Source organism: Castor canadensis, chromosome X (assembly GCF_047511655.1).
Source record: "Castor canadensis chromosome X, mCasCan1.hap1v2, whole genome shotgun sequence".
NCBI lineage: Eukaryota > Metazoa > Chordata > Mammalia > Rodentia > Castoridae > Castor > Castor canadensis.
This window is the reverse complement of record NC_133405.1, coordinates 1918080-1937500: the sequence shown is the minus strand read 5'-3', so window position 1 is coordinate 1937500 and position 19421 is coordinate 1918080. Positions and strand designations below refer to the sequence as shown.

General features: G+C 52.9%; 1 protein-coding gene across 6 annotated transcripts in view; it reads left to right on the top strand.

Annotated features, from left to right (window-relative positions):
- The window catches only part of Atp2b3 (ATPase plasma membrane Ca2+ transporting 3), a 70543-nt gene that overhangs the window by 2285 nt on the left and 48837 nt on the right, over positions 1-19421 (top strand). For all 6 annotated transcript variants that reach the window (XM_074064415.1, XM_074064413.1, XM_074064414.1 and 3 more), the window contains exons 2-3: positions 16380-16569; positions 17028-17353. In XM_074064415.1, coding sequence (XP_073920516.1) covers positions 17146-17353 — 208 coding nt within the window. In that variant the 5' untranslated portion in view covers positions 16380-16569; positions 17028-17145. The remainder of the gene's footprint in view (positions 1-16379; positions 16570-17027; positions 17354-19421) is intronic.

Genomic DNA, 19421 nt, shown 5'->3' with positions numbered 1-19421 from the left:
ATGCTACAGCAGGCCCTGGGGGCAACCAGGGCAATGGAGGCTTGTGGGGAGGTGTTGTGGGCTCTAGCTACAGAAACTCCACGGTGTGGTGTCAGCTCTGTTCCTGATGGCTTTTGTGACCTTGGCCAAGTCCCTTCCCTGCTCCAGATCTGAGGATGGGGGTAGGGAAGCACCTCAGCCCAGCACTGATATTTCAAGATTCCAAGCTGGAGCTTCAGAGGTTGAATCATTCCCAAGAGCAAGCAGGAGAGGCCAGGCCTGGGAGCCAATGAGCACTCTCCAGCCCAGCTCAGAGGGGCAGCCAAAGGGTGCTGGAGTGAGCTTCAGAGCCCCTCTGAGCATAGCTTGTGCAAAGAGGCCCTTGCTTCCTAGTAGACAGGAGGAAAGTGCCCTGGGCCCCCAGGACTTCTGAGAGCTGAGATTGGCTAGGACTCTTGCAGCTAGCTTCCTCTGGCCCATTTGCACCTCATCCTCTTATTGAGTGAGTTGTCAGCATACCTGAACTCCCTTCTGATTTTAAACTCATGTCCTGTGTATTGATTTCACTGGTGGTTGCTGTCTCCATCAGAAGTTACTACCATGTAAAGGAATGTCAATAATGACAATAAGAATAACGATAGTCACCTAGTGACAGATACTGTTCTAAGTGCTTCACAGACCTCCTTCACTCGATTGAAACAACCAAATGAAGCAAGTACTGTTATTATTTCCATTTTGCTGCTCATCAGACTGAGGCTCAGAGAGTTTATGTAAGTTGCCCAAGGTCACATAGCCAATAGGTGGTAAAACCAGGTCTAGAACAGGGTGCCAGGCTCCTGAGTCTGGTCTGTGCCACCTGTTAACATCGTCTCTGAAAGTTTACTCCATCATCCATCATCTCTAGAAGTGTGTGCTGAACTTGGCAGAAGGGAGCATTGTGTGCTTGAGCTGAGTGTTCAGGGGACCCTGCTGGGGTAATGCTGGGATTCTTGAGAAGATCCTGCAGCTCAGAAACAGAGACACTGGCATCGCTACCCAAATTTCCCCTCTGAGAAGAATGGATGAGGGATTATCTCTACCTATCCAAAGCAAATTGGAGAATGATTTCCTTTTCAGTAACTTGTCTATGTGACTCCCTTAGGGCACCCCTAAAAGGAGTAGCTAATAGATGGGGACCTGGACTGTGGCACCTAAGCACCCCTGAGCCCCACTGGTGCCACCTTTGTGACAGCAGCTAGTGTGCAAACAGTGTAGTGTCCTGGGCTGGGCACGGTAGACAAGAGACCTGTAGTGCGCAGAAGTGTGCAGATGGCTCCTCCGTATCCCTTTCATTCCCCAGCTCCTCACTGTGCCTCTCTTCCTCACCCTGGCTGAGCTGACAGAAGCCAGGCCAATGGTGCCTGGCTGGAAAGTCCTCCCCTGCCTGGGCACCTTCTGTAGAGTGGGTGGTGCTGGCAGTGGGCCTGGGTGTAGCCAGGGGAGATGGATGTGAGCCACATGTCACCAGAATGGAGGGAAGGAGGTTCTCAGATGTAGGGAAATTCAGGCATCTGAGACTATGCCAAGGTTGGGAGGGGGACAAGCCCATGGTCACATGGTTGAGGAGGTGGCAGAACTGACCAGAGCCACGGGGCACTGCAGAAATGCCGAGGTATGGGGAATATTGGGGCTGGCACAAGAGGTTTCTGGAGACTTGGATCCAAATCAAAGCGTACAAAGTGGGACCTGAGCCTGCTGCTACTGTATGTGTGGCTCCCTCAGTAAAGGCACGACCATTCCATTCAAATGAGTTCTTTCATTAGGCCTTGGTCTTGAGGCATTTTCTCGAACTGTATTGTCTGGTGTGTAGCTACCAGCCACACGTGGCAATTTAATTAAAGTGAAATTACAAATTCCCTTCTTTGGTTGCACTGGCCTCATTTCAAATTTCAAGTACTTAGCTAGCCACCTGTGGCTGGTGGCTACTTTGCTGAATGAGGCAGGTAGAGAATTTTCCAGAATGTACTGTCTTGGGGCAGTACTTCATGCAAATGCAGACCTGAGTCCTCATGTGGATTGCCTGTGGCCAGTCCCCAGACTCAAGCACCCCCAGAGAACCACATGGAAGAGAGACCCTCAGGGAGTTTGGGGCATTTGTGGAAACTTGAGGAAGCATCCCATGATTGACCAGGCTCTGATCTGAGCCCTTGACAAATGGGGACTGAAGGTTCCAGGCTGGGTTTAAGTGGGTTGCCTCTCAAAATGGGTGTGTTGTGTTGTCACAATGTGACCTGCCATGCAAGGGGCCACATCTTATTGGTGCAATGGCCACTGAGGACTCTGCTCCCAGTGCTTCCACCATCTACATACTGGCCCAGGCCCTATGCCTGCTTCTATGGGTGCCACAGAGAGGAAAAGGCAAGTTCACTCTGTGCCCTCCTGCAGTGAATATACTTGGCTGAGTGTTCAAGGAAGAATCTCCAGCCACCAGGTAGAAGTGCAGGGCTGGCTGGGGTCAGCAGCATGGGTTAGGGCTATGAGGCCAGTTAGCACCTCCCAGAGCTCAGGTCCCCACACCTCACCCCTGCCCTGCCCTACCTGCCTGCCTGGCCCAGCGACCCAGACGCAGCCAGACAGCCCTGAACCCTTCCATCTCAGTAGCCCACATGGCGAAGACAGAGAACATTCACTTAACTCCAGAATGTCTGATACATGACACCACTTTAAGAAGCAAATGCAGACCCCAGTCCTCACACCCAAGGCCACCCCCTCATGGCTCCTTGAACGGCAGTGAACAAAGCAGGTGTGGACACCCAGGGCAGCCTGTCCATCTCCTGGAGAGTCTGGGGCCCTTGCTAGTGGGGTCAGAGTGCAGGTCTTTAGGACTAGAGCTGTGTTCCCCAAGGGCTGGCCCAGATGCCCAGACACCCATGAGACCATAGGATGCTGGGCCTGGCCTCAAGTTGACGCCAGTGGCCCTCACACACCGAGCTTGGAGCCAAATCCACATCTGGCCACTGCTCAGTCCTGATGGCCGTAATTATTTTTTGCCATGTGTCCAGGTGTCCAGTGGACTGCGTGCACTGAGAGTCCAGGCTGGGAGGCAGCAGTGGGAGAGACCCAGGCAGGTCTGTACAGATGGGCAAAGCATTGTTTTTTTAAATTACATTGATTTCCTCCTGTTTAAAAATAATGCTTTTGGGCTGGCAGAGTTGCTCAAGTGGTAGAGCACCTGCCTAGCAAGTGTGAAGCCCTGAGTTCAACGCAGTACTGCCCCCCGCCAAATAATGCTCTTAACATGCAACCTCTGTTTAAAAAAAACCTGTAAAACCCAGAGAAGTCCAAGACATAGAACCTCCCCCCGCCCCCGGTCCTATCACCAAATGCAAGATAGTGTTTCCATTTTATTGGACTTATTTCTGCTCTCTTTTCTTTGCATAACCTATTTATTCTCACATTTCTGTAATTATACCATGGGCTCAATTTTGCAATCTATTTTTTACTTCACATAAGCATTTTCTTTATTAATGTAATCCCTTCTTAAATGAACATTTTTTTTCAAATGGATATAGTTTAATTTTTTAAAGATTATGAAAGCAGTAAGTACTTACTGGAAAAAAAAAATGAATGAATGAACTTGAACCATGCAACAAAGAAATTCCAAACGATCATTTACTCATTTGACAGTTATTTATCAAGTGCCCAGGATGTATCAGGGCAGTCCTCAGTAATTACAATTTTTAATGGCTGAATAGTATTCTCTCAAGAGATTGTAATTCGCTTAATTATTTGGCTATTTTTGGAAATCTAGGCAGCCGGATTTGTTTCACCCTTACACATGAGGCTCTGCTGAGCATCTTGGTGCAGAACGCTCGTCCTGTCCTGAGGAGAGGTGCCCAGACAGGAGTTCAGTCTGCCAAGTTGCTCTCCAAAAGGGCTTTCTTAATGCGCCAGAGGACTCGCACACTGCAACTTGCCAGCAGTAGGTATTATGACCAAACAACCTGCATAAGTATCTAGGTCAGAAAATAGCTACTCTACTTTGTGTTTCTTTAATTGCTATGGAGGATGAGCATTTTTTCCACATTTGTAAATTGCATCTCTCTCTTTTTTTTTTTTTTTAGTGAATTACCTGTTCCTAACCTTTATTTACTGAGCTCTTAGTGTTTCTCTTATGGGCTTCAACTAACTTTATACATGAAAATAGCAACAATTTAACATGTTTGTTGCAAACAATTTTAATCTCTTTGTTGTTTGCCCTTTAATTTTTCCAATGGAAAAGGTAAACATTTTTTGTCACATTTTGTTGGTGTGATTTCTTCCATTGTTTCCAGGCTTATAAAACCTCTTACAGAAATCTGAGAACAGTCATTTCTGGGTTTTCTCTGAATGTGTAGGGATGTGTGTGTGTGTGTGTGTGTGTGTGTGTGTGTGTGTGGTGGGTCTGTCTGTATGTCTGTCCATCTCTTTCTGTGTGTGTATCTGTATTTTTAAGACGTTTTTTCTTTTTTTCTTTTTTTTCTTTTTTTTTTGAGGTACTGAGGATTGAGCCAGGGCCTCAAGCATGCTAGGCAAGTGTTGTACCGCTGAGCTATATTCACACTCCTTTTTATTTTTTTAATTTTGAGACCGGGTCTCGCTATGTTACCCAGGCTGGCCTCAAACTTTGGTTTTCCTGCCTCAGCCTCCCTAATAGCTGGGATTACAGGCATGTACCACCACCATGCCCAGTGAGATGTTTAAATCTTCATTCCAGGGCTCAGCAACTTCTGCAAAGGGCCAGATAGAAAATATTTTCCACTTTAAAGGCCACTTGGTTTCTGTCCCAGCAACCCAGCATGAACGTAGCCGCAGAGGATATGTAAATGATGGGCATAGCCATGTGCCAATAAAACTTTATTCACAAGCACACTTAGCAGCTGGATTTGGCCCTTGGGCTATAGTTGCGGAACCCTGTTGAATGCAAAAGAAATTTGCTTTCAGGAAGTATGTGGCGAAGTGGTAATATGGTTCCTTTTCCAGGTTGCTAACCACTCATCCCTATTTCCCTTATCAAATCAGTTGTTCCCTGGATGATCTATATCCATATCAGGTCCCCCTTGCTCCCTCCTCCCAAATAAAGCACTCGGTGGTATGTTCCCTGGACAGCTTTGGAGTCCTCAAGCAGCAATGCATTCCCATGGGGTCAGGGAGCAGTTGTCTCCCTTCAGATAATGCGGGCTGGCCTTGCGTAGGTTGTGTGGGTGAAGGCGCGATTGGGAGCAAAGGCCGAAGATGGCCGGGTGGCCTGGGAACACCAGAGCCTGCTCGTTAGGAACAGAAAAGCAAGCTGGCATCAAGGAAGATGGGAGATGGTAAAGTCACTGACAGCATCTCCGTTCCCACTGATGGTGATCTCAAATGGCAGGGCATGTCCTCTTTGCTTCTCTGAATGAAGGTGTTTGAAAAGGGGCTGCTGCGTTTGTTCTTTGCAAGTCACCTGGGAACTTTGCCGGTCCTGGACTAGCCCAACATTCAGAATTCCTTGCACTCTGGCATTTTGACACAACCCTGAACCAGGTTATAAAACACGCTGAGTGGCAGGCTCGACATTTGCATGGATGGCTGGCCAGGGGCATGACGGTAGCATGGGGCATGATAGAGAGGGGAGGGGCTCTTCTCCAGATTAGACCAGCCCTGCTGAAACCCTCAGTGCCCTCTGGGCACGTCATGGGGAATGTGCCCAGCCCCACTTCTGGGGCAGGGTGAGGGCTCTGGGTCACACCTCAGGCGGTCAACTGAGTGTTTCATGAGGCACATTGGACCTTTCCTCCCCTGTATGGCTTCAGCTCCACTTCTCCTGGAAGAATACAGAAGCAGGCACACCACATACTGGCTTGAAGCCACCAGCCTGGAAGGGATGGCTGTGGCCCAGAGGCATCTGGTTTAGGCTCCTTCGGCTCCTGGGATCTCAATGCTGGGCAGAGGGAGGCTGCCACTGCTGTCTGCACCTAGTGTGGGAGAGAAGAGAAAGGGGCGTGCATTGAGGTGAGGATGGGTGGTGCCTGTCCTCAGCACCCGTCCCACCCAGAGTAGTCTCTCTTGTGGCCCTTGACTCACCTGCCCATAGCTCAATGACCAAAGGTCAGGCCTTTGTTCTTGGAAACCCCTGTCCTGGGGAGCAGTGCAAGAGTGCCCCCTTGTAAGCCATACTTTGGGGCTAAGATAAGAGTGGACAGACCTAGGGTTGCTGCTCAGATCGCTGTCCTGCCAACCCCCCCACAGAGGCCCACATGGCTGTCTGAAGGTGAGACAGAGTAGTGGGTAGATGGGTCCAGGCAGGATCAGGGCTCCTGGGCCACCTGCTATCCCCTGTGCCCATGCCACCTTCCCTGGAGGAGGAAGCAGCACCTGCCAGGTTGGCAGAGTTGGGGTCTCTGCTGGATCTTTCTGTCTGGGCCACAGAAGGGCAGTGAGACTTGATTCCCATCTTTAGTCTGAACTGGCCTTTTCTGCCCCCCCTATACCCTTGTCTTCTCATGGTCAAGGTCTCTTCTAAAGGGTCCGAGTGGCCTGGCACCAGGAAAGTCGGCTTCTAGACCCCCACCTCTGTGCTCAGAATCCCCATATAGTAACAATCCTGATCAACTCTTTCTCCACATTGGCTTGCTTCTCTGGATGAATCAACCCAGTGACAAAAGAAACCCAAAGAGGCTACTTTGCAAGCAGTCGGAGACCCCTGGGTGGGGGACCCACACATCTAAAGGATGTCAGCCTGTTTCTAGAAATAATCCCCCACCCATGGGGCCTGTTCCCCAGGAGGACACCTGTGTGTCCTGCTAGTCTCCTTATCTAGTCACCACCTGTCCTGGCTGGAAGGACTCAGCCCCGGCTTGTGGCCCCATGGCCTCCAGCTGCCTGCAATTTCCTTAATTACCTGTTTAGGCCTTGGCTATTTCCAGTCCTTGGAGCTGGCTCTGGGATTGGAGGCTGGCAGGGGCGGGCACACAGTACCCCGGACAGAGCTGGGGAGATCGGGTGACCCTCATTCTAGCCATGTGCTTTCTGGCTATGAAGGGCCAAAGGCCTGGGACCCAGTACCTCCTGGACCCCAGACACAAGTCCCTTTGTGGACTGGTGTCTTTCACAGGGGCTAGTGGTGTTTTGGGGTCTTCCTGTCAATCCTGAGACTACAGGTCTGCCCAGCCACCTCTGGCACTGGGGCAGAAAGGGCGGGGGGTAGGGGCAGAGTGTGCCATTCGCGTGTGGGGGCGGGGCACAGGGCTGGCTCTGCTCCTGCTGCAATGCAGCTCTCTGCCCGCACAGCTCGCTGTAATTGGATAATTAGTGTCATTACGCTCCCTGCCCATCGGCTTTCCAGCTCCTGCTCCCTCAATCCCTCCTTCTCTAGCTCTCGCCTTCTCTGGCAGGAAACAAATGGCTGTCCCCTCCTTCCAAGTAGAGTCATGGCCCCAGTGACAATACTTCAATGCCCCAGCCAGAGAGGGGCTTTCTAACTTCTCTCTGGGGCCAAGGGCCACCCAGCACTGTGAGGGGTGCTTATGTAAGAGTGTTGACTTGTCCCCAGAAATGTCTCAGGGACTCCAGAGTGATGCAGGACTCAAGCAGGCCTGCAGATGGTCCCTGAAGTGGGGCTGCATCCTAAGAGGCACATAGACCTCACCCTGGTCAAAGCAGAATGTTCTGGCCTCACTGGTGAAGCCTGGTCCTGACCTTTGAACTCTGGGGTCGGGCAGGTGTCAGCTTCAAAGCAGGCAGAGGGAGTGGAAGGCATGATGGGGTGACCCAGAAGGACAAGCGGGGCAGGACCAACAAGACTCAACAACGAACACTCCCCTGGCTCTGCTTTCTGGTCTGGTGGTCAGAGAGAAAGCCTCCAGAGAAATGGGCCTACCCTTCTGGGCCCTGCCCCTCTGCTCCTATCAACCTAGTGAGGGGGAATGAGGACATATTTCACAGATTTAAAAAGTGGAGCCCTGGAGAGCTTGGGTGACTCTGACTCCTGTCCAGTGACTTACTTAACTCTTTCAATTGGTTCTACTCATGTGTTCATTGCTTTCTGGGGGTGTCTGGGCAGTCACTTGGCCGAGGAATCGTTTAGGACCCTCTGGAGCCAAACCACTTGCGTTCACGTCAGCCTCTGCTCCTTGCTTCTGCTTTACAGCAAATGGAATCATCCTTGCCATAGAGGCTTAGAGTGCAGAGCAAATGTGAAAATTCTAGAAAAGCCCTGGAGAAGAGTGCCCAGCCCAGCTGATTGCTCAGTGTTACTGGGATACGATTGTCACTCTTTTGTATGGTTCTGACCTCTCCCTCCGCTTTGGCTAGAACTTCTAGGACAATGTCAAATGAGACTGGTGAGAGGGAGTTCACTTCATGTGGTCACATGCCTCAGGGAGCCCACAAAAGTGGGGGGATTTGGTGGGTCCTGAAGACTCCAGGGAGGCCTTGGGACCCTCCCGGACCAGTGCTGGATTCTGCATGGAGTAAAGACTGAGGCTTATGTTCTTCCCCGTGCACATCTGACTCACTCAGGCCACACTGGCTCTTTATCGGAGATCCAGCAAGACAGTGGCTTCAACAACAGAGAGGTTCATTTCTCTCTCACATGAAAGTCTAGGTAGGCAGCCAATGGCTGGTTGATGGCCACTTGGTCCCCAGGGATCTGTGCTTCTTTAACTGGGTTGCACATGGGCAAGATGGCACAAGGTAGCTATTGCAGCTCCCGTCTTCACGTCAGCACTTCAGCAGAAGGAGGAGAAGAGCAGGGGAAAACATGTTCCTGCCCTTTAAGGCACAACCCTGAAGTTGTCCCTATCATTTTGGCTCACATCCAATTGGCCAGAACATAGCTGGTAGAATACAGTCACTGACTGGATGACAAGATGCCTAGCTAACAATTAAATTATGACATAGCCTCTGCCAGAACCTTCTGGAGGCTCATTAGCACCCCTCAAAGCCGTATTTTGTAAACAGAATTCACCTGTCTTGAGGCCAGGCCTTCCCCAAGTGAGTTGGCCATCCCTTTTGAGGATGAAAGGAGCTTGTTGCCTCCAAAGAAGTGTATACTAGTCCAGCAAAAAAGAGGCGAGGCTCCTGCCCCTCACCGTTCCCAATTAGGAGGATGGCTGGGGACATGGCTCAGTGGTAGAGCACCTGCCTAGCAAGTGTGAGGCCCTGAGTTCAAACCCCAGTATTGCCAGAGAGAGGGGAGAGAGGAAATGATCTGAGAAGAAGGGCAAGAGTGATAGCAATGGCTACCAACGGTTTGGCATCCCTCAGCTCATCTGTTCCTGTGCCACCTAATAAGGTGCTCGCCAAGCTGAGACAGGATGTGCGTGGTGGTGTGAGAGGTCACAGAGGCTGTAGACTGCAGGTAGAGCTTACCAGGAAGGGTCTGTTTAAGTTTACATTTCCACACTGAATGAAACAGTGTGGCTTTAGACACCATGGGAGGCCACCCAGGCCTGGTGTCCACCACCCTTGACACAGAGCAAAACGGCTCATTTATTTTTTGTACTGCATTGTGGTCAAAGCCACGTAACACAAAATGCACCATCTTCACCATTTAAGCAGACAGAGCAGAAGCGTTGAGCACATTTTCACTGCTGTGCAACTATCAGCGCCACCCTCTCCAGAACTTGTTCATCTTCCCAAACTGAAATCCAGCTCCTCATCCCTCTCCCCAGCCCTTGGCGCCACCATCTACTGTCAGTCTCTGTAATACGGCTTCTCGGAGGCCCTCCTAGAAGTGGAACCAGACAGCATTTGTCCTTTCGTGCCTGGCTCGTTTCACTGAGCATCACATGCTCTGCAGCATATGCCGGGATTCCCTCCGTTTTTAAGGCTGAGTGATATTCCATCATGTGGAGGAGCACATTCTGCTTGTCCACCCATCTGTGGACATAGGGCTGCTCCCACCTTTCAGCAGCGTTGTGAGTAACGCCGCGGTGAACATGACTGTACAAGTGTCTGTTTGAATCACTGCTTTTACTCCTTTCGGGGATGTGGAACTGCTGAATCCTATGGTAATGTGATGTTTAAATTTTTTCCAGGAACCGCTATCCTGCTTTGTATAATGGCCGCACCATTTAACATTCTATGGTGAGGCTTGTTTTAACTGGAGAATTCTGGGCCCTCCCAGAACTTCTAAAGGCAGGCAAATGCATGGTCTCAAGCTTGGCTAGTCATGGGTTGCCCTGGGGAGGGCAGGCTGCTTGGCCAAGTCCCGGTCCCACCCCACCCCTTTGGAAGGGGCAGCTCTGGACCCAGGACTGTGCATTTTTAAACTTCTCCAGGTGCGAAGGGGTCCACGCAGGGCTGGCATGGGCTGTTCTAGATAAGACTAAAGTGCTTGACCAGCAATTAGAAGTTCATCCATCCAGAGGCAAGGTTGGAATTGGCTAACTGCCACCTCCAGGATTCTAGGCTTGGATTTTTCCAGGCCCCAGAATCCTCCTTAGCTGGACCCTTATTAGTATTAGCAGGGACTTCCAGTGCCTAGAGTCTGTGCATCTGTCTTTCTGCTGAATGGGTAGGGCCCCTGTGGACTTGCTGGCAGCACCAGGCCCCCACAGGCTGCCTTGAAGAAGCAGAACTTCCGGCAGGTGGGTGCATGCATGAGCGAGGAGGGGGCACCATGGTGGCAGTTGACCCTTTTCTGTTGTTGTTGTTTGTGCCCAAAGCTGTTCCCGGCTGGAGAGCTGCTTGGCGTGTGCACAGATTGTACCAAGAACAGGGGGAGGAAGGGATGGAGCAGCAGGGGGGCGGGGGAGCCTGTCCCTTTAAATCTGTTTTCTGGGTTTTGTTTCCTTTTCTTTTCCCATCCTCCTCCCTCCACCAGCACAAGTGGTGGGGCTGCTAGGGCCCAAGAGCTGCAGTGACAGCACCTCTGAAATATTAATGAGGCTGTTCTCTGCCTGGGTCCTTCCTTCCCCCTCCTCGGTTACATGCGACCTTGTCCTTGGAACCCTCCTTTCACCTCCCAGGTGGTCACCAAGGTGTGTCAAGCAGAGGGCGGGGGCAACAGCAGACAGGAAGGAAAAGGCCTTTGCTGGGAGGGCAGCTATGGGAAATCCAGCACTAAAGGGGACTCCCAGGGGGACCTGGGCCAAGTCTCTATCTGCCCATCACATTAGACCCAGGAGAGGGCAGAGCAGCTACAGGCCAAGGGCCTTCCTCCCGTGCCCTCTCCCCACCTGCTCTCCAGCTGGGCCCCAAGCCCCGCACAGTGTGCAGCCGGGCCACCCACTGGAGAGGACTGGGATGTCTGCCTATGAGGCCCAGGGCTGGGCCTCTACTCTGCTCGACTTGCTACTCTTCTCTCCATTCCATGGAGCTGGCCCACATTCCAGGAGCCTGGAGGTGGAGAAGAGGCCAGGACTGTTACCTCAAAGAATCCCCAATGCTGAGCAATGGCTCTATCTGGAAGGGGAGCCACTGGGGCTGATAACACAGAGGGCAAGTGCCAGGCCTCCATCACCTGCCCATGAAGCTGGTCTCTGCTTCCTTCTTGCCTCAGTCCGTGGCATCCTGGGTCTGGTTCCAGCATCAGGACGTTAGGAGAGCCTGAGGTAGCAGGACCTGGCCTTTTACCTTAGGCATGGAACTTGTGCAGGGGGAATATTCTTGTCACTCAGGGCCAAGTGACTAGGGAGCAACTTGGGGCTGGACTTCCTGGTTTCTAGGTGGTACTGGTGCCAGCAGCGCTTGGTGTGAATAACCTATCATCAGTGCGGGGATATATGCCCACATGGACTTGGCTAGTGCCAGGCAGGGGTGGCTCTGGGCTGTTTCTAGACTTGAGAATGTCATGAATACTAATGAATTTGGGGGCTCTAACTTGGGGGAGGGTGGTGGGCTTTCCTCTCCATTGGTTCTTTCTTCTGAAGGCAAGGCTGGGTGGCCCCACACAGAGCAAGTGACCAAGGGGAGTACAAGGGCTGGAAATGGGCTCAAGCAGTAAAACACCTGTCTAGCAAGCACAAAACTGGGTTCAAACCCTAGTACCATCAGGAGGAGTACAGTCTGGGACTGCTGGGGGAGCTGCTCAAGGTTGTCAGGGTATCCTGGTGTGTGCAGTCATGACTCACCTCAGACCACATGGAAGGCAGGGCCAGGACTCCAGGGCCAAACAAGAGCTCAATGTCTTTCTGATCCTGCCTGAGCCTCAGTTTCTCCTACGTGAAATAAGTGTTTGTGAGACTGCAATGAGGGCTGGTATACAAGCATTGACAGATGTTGCAGGAGTTGGCATCTGGTGAATGTTGACCACTTAAAGCTAGGTGTTGGGAGCCTGAGAACAGAGGCACCCCTCACTCGGGAACTTTGCAGCTTCCTGGAGGTCCATGGGCTGTCCAGGAACCAGAGGGGAATATGAGAGGTTTACATTGAAGTGCTGGAAGAGACCCCATTAGAGGTGGCCAGAGAGAGACCACATAGGGGAGGACTCCTGGGATTCTGGTTAAGCGGATTTGAGTCACTGGAGGCCTGAAGGGGTATGGGTGTTCGGGCTGCACTGGAGGTATCGACCTGTTGACAGCTTCACAGTGAGGGTGAGGTGGGCCAGGGAACCCAGCACAGGTCTCTGCTGTCTCCACCCCATGATGTTGGCCAATTTGTGCCAGGATGAAGCAAATACCGGAAGGTCTGAGTGCCCCTCTGTGGAGGTTCTCAATTCAATTAAGCCAATTAAGGTCTGAAAGATGAAAGAGCACCGAAATGGTACATTCCCTGCCCTTTCGATGCCTACAGGCCGTTCTCGGCAACCAGCCCAGGCCGGAAACTCTGTCAGGCCTGCAGAACTGATAGAGCTGGTCACTTCTGTTCTTGGCCATTTCAGTGATGGCTGTTGTCCTTATTCAAACTGAGGGAGGCCACTGTCCAGGCTTACAGAGAACTTGGCTGGGGGGGGGCGGGGGGAAAGCACTCTCCAGCAGCCAACAACCACTTAAATTCCTCACCTTACCTGATGGCTCCCATCTTCCAAGTGGCCTGTTGAGTTCTTTAGGACAAGAAAGGTTAGTTAGAGTGCCCAGCCTCAGCCCACCTTGCCTTCATGCTGTTCAGGACTGTGATGCCACCTCCCAGAGCTCCGAGCTCCTCCTTTGTGGCCAGGCCCCCATGCCCTCATTCCTCCAGGCCTTTATCCCCATCCAGGGCTGACCACTTGGTGGACCTCCTACTGATTCAATGGCCAATGAGAGCTGATGATGCAGCAAGTGGGAAAGTGCTCAGCACACAATTACAATGCCAAGCACAGCAAGAGGAGAATGGGATTATATGCTGTGCAGCCCTTAATTTTGACTGGAAAAGTAACCGGCAGAGACTTTCTGGAGACTACTCCACTGGAATTGTGATTGAAAGAATGTGTTTGGAGGTCAACAGATAGAAATGGGAGAGAAGACTGTGCTGTCAGGGTTCAGAGCTGTGTGATCATGACAGAGTGAGCAGTGGCGACGGATAGGCCAGTGTGGAGCAAGGTATTCAGGCAAGGGGCAGGACAGGACCTGGACGGTGCTTGATGGGAGTGGGAGATTGAAACAGGGGGTGTGGCAGGACCATCATGGATTGTAGAAAGAGTTTTGGGGAGTGATGTTGCCTGAGCCAGGGAAGGTTGTAACTCAGTGCAGGGCAGCAACCAGTTGCCTGATCAGAGAGAGACTTATCGGGTGGTAGACAGGACATGGGTTTGCTAGGGAAGAGGGACACTGAGGTGGGGAGGACAAGCAGGGCCAGTAAGGCCAGCGGGGTGGGGGAGAGACTTGACCCAGGGCAGTGACAGAAGGGCAGGAATACTCTGAGCTCCATTAGAGTCTCTCTGGCTACAGGGAGGGGACATAGCTTAACCTCATCGAAGCTCCGGCCTTGCCTCCCCTCCTAGCATCCTTACTATGAGTCACCGAAGTTCCATTCAGTCACAGCGATGCCAGCAGCCCAGTCAGGAGCAGCTCAAGGACCTGGTATGGCTTTGTCTGTTATTTAATTGAGGGCAGGGTGACACTGGGGGTCAGGGACAAGAGTAGGAGGGAGAGGAAAGAGCTGGCCTGATCAGATGAGGGGAGGCACAGCCTCAGCCAAGGTTCCTAGGCTTGGATGCTTGTGCCAGTGGCCTTCAGGTGCCTGCTCTAAGGAACAGGAATTTCTGTTAGGCCCATACCCATCCAAGAGCACACCCAACAGGCCATTCTTCCCCTTCCCTGCCAAGCCCACAGCCACCTCACAGTCCCTCTTCTCCTGAAAGTAGCTGGAGAGGCTGAAAAGATGAATGGCTCTAAAGGAACAAAATCCTCCATCTGGTTTCCCTTTTAGAAAGAGCCCCTGTGGAGTCTTTAGGAAGCTCAGTTGAGGATGTGCAGGTCCCCAACTGGGGTGCTGGGGCTATGTGCAGAGGTTAGAGGCCTTGCCTGCTGAGGGCATCGGAGCCTGGGGCAGGCTGGTGGGGACCTGAAGACCAGTGAGGACCCTCTCATGTTTTCACCGGCTGTCACCCCTGCACACATGGCCCTATTGATGGGGCCTCTCCTAGCAGCCTTGCCTGGCTGGGACCAAAGAAGCCAACTCTCAGCAGAATTTGTGCTAGCCTAAGCCCATGCCTACATGGTCAAACCAGACCTGCCCAGCCCATCCCCTCCAGCAGCCAGCAGGCTGCAGTGTGGAGGTGGGTGACAGAGCTCAAACCTGACAGTTGCCATGTACTGGAGCTGCAGGGGGTGGCTGTAGCTTAGATCAGAGAAAGGAGGGGGAGAGGGCACACCCGGCAGGCAAGGTTACCATTGTAAGCAAACGTCCTACGTTAGAGTGGGGCTGTAGGACAAAGAGCTTTTGGAGGCAGCAGGCACAACTTTCTCTGGATCTGTCATTTCCCTTGGTCAAGCCTCAGTTTCCTGCTCTGACAAAATGAGGAGTGATTCATGCCACCTTCTAGGTGGCTGGAGTGTGCTCACAGGACACCCCCAAAAGAAGCTGCTCACCCCGCTAGCTTCCCCCCACACTGCTTGCCCCAGGCATCCCTGAGCTCAGGGCCCACCTCTGCCTCTGTTCACTCCTTCACTTTCTTTCAGTCTTTTCTCCCACATGGCCCTTCCTAGAGGAAGCCCCATGCTCTTGGCCTTTGAGCCTGACCTTGTCTCTGTAGCTCAGTTTCACAGAGGAAATTAGTTTAGTCTTGTTGATCCTCTGTCCCCAGCACATAAGGTCAGTGCCAGGCACATAGCTGATGCTCAGTGTATATTTGTCAGATGACCAACCGAAAGAATGGGTTAGAGAGAGGTGTGTGGGCATGGGAGAGGATTATATGTCCACCATTTTGTTCCCACATCTTCCAGAAGTAAAGTCTGCTCCATGTAGACAGTGTCTAGAAAGTTAACACTTAGGTGCCTAAACTCTTAAAACGGGGATCACTTGGGATGGACATTTTCTGAAGTGCCTCTTTTGCCCACCAGACCTCGAGGATAGGCTTGTACACTTTTTCTTGATAGCTGAGGCCTCAGGAATGGAGACATGCAAGGGAATGATGGTTGTTTCCCAGAGCCTCTGGTCTCCCGAGAGCTGTGGGGCTCTCAGCTTCCAACATCTTAAGGCCATGGGGGGGTGGATCAGAGGATCTAAGCCCGTTGGGCTTAGAGTGAGAGGTAGGGCTTTCCTGAGAGTGAAGGCCACAGACTTGACCACCTCCATTTTGGCTGCCCAAGGGCATTTTCCCTTTCTTCTGGGCTCTGGGCTATTGTGTTTCCATGGGTGGTTCTAGAAACCTGGATGAATGGCAAAGTACTGATCAAGGTCAGAAGATCATTCCGAGCCAGGAGCTTCCCCAAAGGTGAGAGCATGTTGCCAGGAGGCTGTTTGCTGATATGAAGGCCAAAGCCATGTGCATTGAGACTAGTTAAATTCCAGGAGGAAATGACCTTGGGAGATACTCCCACTTATGTGTAAGCAGGAAGTTGATGTGGGGAAAGCAAAGCTGGGGAGGGTTATGGTCCAGCAGGGACCAACTGTGCCACCATAAGACTGTGTGAAGGCTGCAGAGACCAGCCCAGGTGACAGCAGTTTCTTAAGTGAGGCAAGGGGCACTAATGTGTGAGGGGACAGTGAGGGGGGTGACAACTTCATGATGCCCTGCAAAGGGTGAAAGGTGGTGCCACCTGGCAGTGGGCTGGATGCTTTCTGTGTGGAAGGCCTTAGCTCCTCACTTTGTCAACAGAAGTGTGGTGGCACTGTGCTAGAGGGCAGTTTGTGGGCAGAGTCACCAGTGACTGTGGCTACCCTTTCTGTTCCCCTCCTTTCATTCCCTTCATCCCCCATCTTCCTCCCTCCACTGCTCTCCTTCCCTCCCTTCTTGTCTTTCCCTCCCCCTCCTTTCTCCTCGCTGTCTCCTCTCTCCCTCCCTCCCTTCTGGCCTCCTTCTCCCCGACTGCCCTCAGGTACCCTCAGGGCTGCAGAATCACCCTGCACACTAAGTCTTCACCTGGAGCCCGGCTGGCCCCGTCCATGGCTCAGCCTACTCCCTGGAGCCCTACACAGCCCTGGGCCTGAAACTGAGCCACCGAGACTGCACCAGAAGACCACTGGGGACTTATAGCATGCCAGCAGCACTGGGCAAGTCTTAATCAGGCAAGAGCAGGGAGTGAGGTGGGAGGACAAGCAAAGAGCTGATGGTTGGGCACTGATAATCCACTTCTATGGGTCAAGGCTAGTCACTGTCAACCCCAATGCATCACCGTACTTCAGAGGGTTTCACATGGATTTGTGGGGGCAGCAAGAGCTAGTTAGTGTTGTTGGCAAGAGGGTTCCTAGTAGGAGGCACCAACACTACCTCCTTCCCCACCTGGCCAAGCCCTCCCACCAGATATTTAAGGTGGGCAGGACTGTGGTGGAGGGGGGGTAAGCCTGGTAGGTGGGGTCTGGAAAGATCTGAAGGCCACTGGCCCAGTCTAGAAGGGGAATTTGTCACTTGGTGGGTGAGTCGTGGCTTACACTGAGTGAAGATTTGCAGAGGATGTTCTATAAGACTGGACACTTAGTTTTGTCTCAACCACTCCCCTGGCTTCTTCTTGCCTCCTTCTCCCCAGGTGCCCACACTTAGCCACTTCCCCACCACCACCTCACCTGGCCTTGGCACGGGGACCATAGGTGGCCCTAGCTGCGGTTGAGCTGAGGCTGCACCTGTGAGAAGGCCCAACAGGCAGGATGGGCGACATGGCTAACAGCTCCATCGAGTTCCACCCCAAGCCCCAACAGCAGCGGGAGGCCCCCCATGCGGGCGGCTTTGGGTGCACGTTGTCCGAACTGCGCACCCTCATGGAGCTCCGTGGAGCTGAGGCGCTGCAGAAGATCCAGGAAGCCTACGGGGACGTCAGCGGGCTCTGTAGGAGGCTGAAGACCTCACCCACAGAGGGTAAGTCCCTCTGGCTGGGCAGGGTTTGCCTTACGCCTCAAGCCATAGTCAAGGGCTCTGCAGTTCTGCTGTAGCAGCTTCCCAGAAGGGACTCTGTGGAGAGACCAGGTGACCCTTGAGGACGCAAACACTGGGACCCTCACTGTGCCCTCTTCTCGGCCACTTCCCCTGAGTGGGAGATGCCTTGTGTAGGAGAAGACTGTTTTCCTCAGGGTCACCTGAGTCCTGGGGGGAGGGGTAAATTGACCTCATGCTCACCTCCACAATCAGTTGTTCTCCACCATGTAGACTGAAAGAAGAGGAAGAGGCATTTGAACACCATGTGAAGCATGCACACACAGGCAGAGGGCCCCAGACTGAAACCCCAGAATCCCTTCCAAAGAACAAGGCAGGGCCTGCACCTCCCATTGATGGAGGAGGAAGACAGGACCCCTCGGTACGTTGGGAGGGGATCGTCTCCATGTTCTCATCCCCATGTTCAGTTAAAAGAGATCAGAAGAGGAAGAAGGGTTGGTGCAGAGTGGAAGCTCTCTGGGGCTTAAGTTGCAGGGGGCCACGCCTTAGAAAGGGAGAGATGACTCAAATACATGGGTATTTGAGCCTGATGGAAATAGGTAGCCGGAGCTAGGGCACAGTAGGCTCAGAGTGCCAATTGGAAGTGGTGGTGGTCACAGACTATCCCAGAGAGGCGCAAGCCTGAGGCAGTGTAGGTCTTGCTGCCACAGTGAGCCTCTAGGAAACCTGGTGAGCATCTTCTGGAAGGATCTGAGCTGGAGGCCTGACTGCCATCTTGGATCCCCACTTGGCCATGTGAGAAGCAAAGCTCTGCCCTTTCTAGTGCCAGCCTGCCCCAGACCCTGCTGGGGTCTGGTGTGAGGCAGGGACCACCCAGGAGCCAGAGCCAGCCCCAGATTTCAGGAGCTGGAGTACTTTCTGGTCCAGCTGACACAGGCCTGGCAGGATTGCCGGGGCTTATCCCAGCCTGACGCCAGGCCTGCTTCCCAGCCAGCACTGATTGATTTCGTCAGCTGCCCATGTCAGTGGTGGCACCTTGGCCCACCCAGTGCCACTGGTCCTGGCCGTTACCCTGGGTTCCTCCTGCTCCCTAGCACCCCTGTCCCATCCATCACCAGACCCTGCCCATTCCCACTTCCTCTACTCTGGTCCAAGCACAACCCATCACTTTCAGCTTCCTCACTCTGCCTTTGCACCCCGCTTGGAGACTTGAGGCACAAATAAGATCCTGTTGCTCTGCCCTTGCCTCAGATGGATTTCAGAAAACACAGTGTGTCTGCAGGCAGTGGTACATGAGCCCAAAGGAGAGTAGAGATGGGAGGAGGCGGCCCAGGAGCCAGGTCAGGAACTCTGAGGTACAGTGGAGGGTCTCCTTGCTTGGAGCTGTCCCACCTGCCACGGACACCAGCCTAGAGCAGCGTTCTGTCAGGGCAGATGGCTCGGCTCTATGCCAAAGGATCTCTTTCCTTCCCTCCTCCTTGCCCACTCCCCTGAGGACTCAGAGGAGGCTGGGGTGGAGGGCCATTTAGCCACAAGGGCTCTGGCCTCTCCCAGATCAAAGGAAGCAGATGGGCTTCAGCTGGCAACTCTTCCCTCTGCCTGTCAGGCCTTGTTAAATATTTAAAATGTCAAGGCCCCTGGGAACCTGCCCGAGTCTGCCACAGAGCTCAGGAGCTTGCCTGGTGCCTGTGGAGGGGGTGGGCAAGGAGAAGGGCAGGTGCCCAGGTGGGTGTCCCAGCCCCTGCCTGGCTTCTGAGCACTTGGGTCCCTGTGACCCCTCAGAGGGATCCCTCCAGGCTTGGGTCTGCTGCCAAAGCCCAGCCCCTCCTCTCAAGTGCCTCAGCCTCAGGCTGTCTGGGGCCAGGAGTGGGTGACTCTCCCTGCCATACCTCCTCAACCAGGTCATGAGCCTTAAGTAGGCATGGGGCCTCAGCAGCCCTGCTACCTTGGCCTGGAGTTTTTAATGTAGCCTGCCCACTCTTTGTACTCCTGCTCAGACACAGTGGCCTGACTATAAAAGGGCTGGCTTAACTGCACCTCAGACCCCATGCTA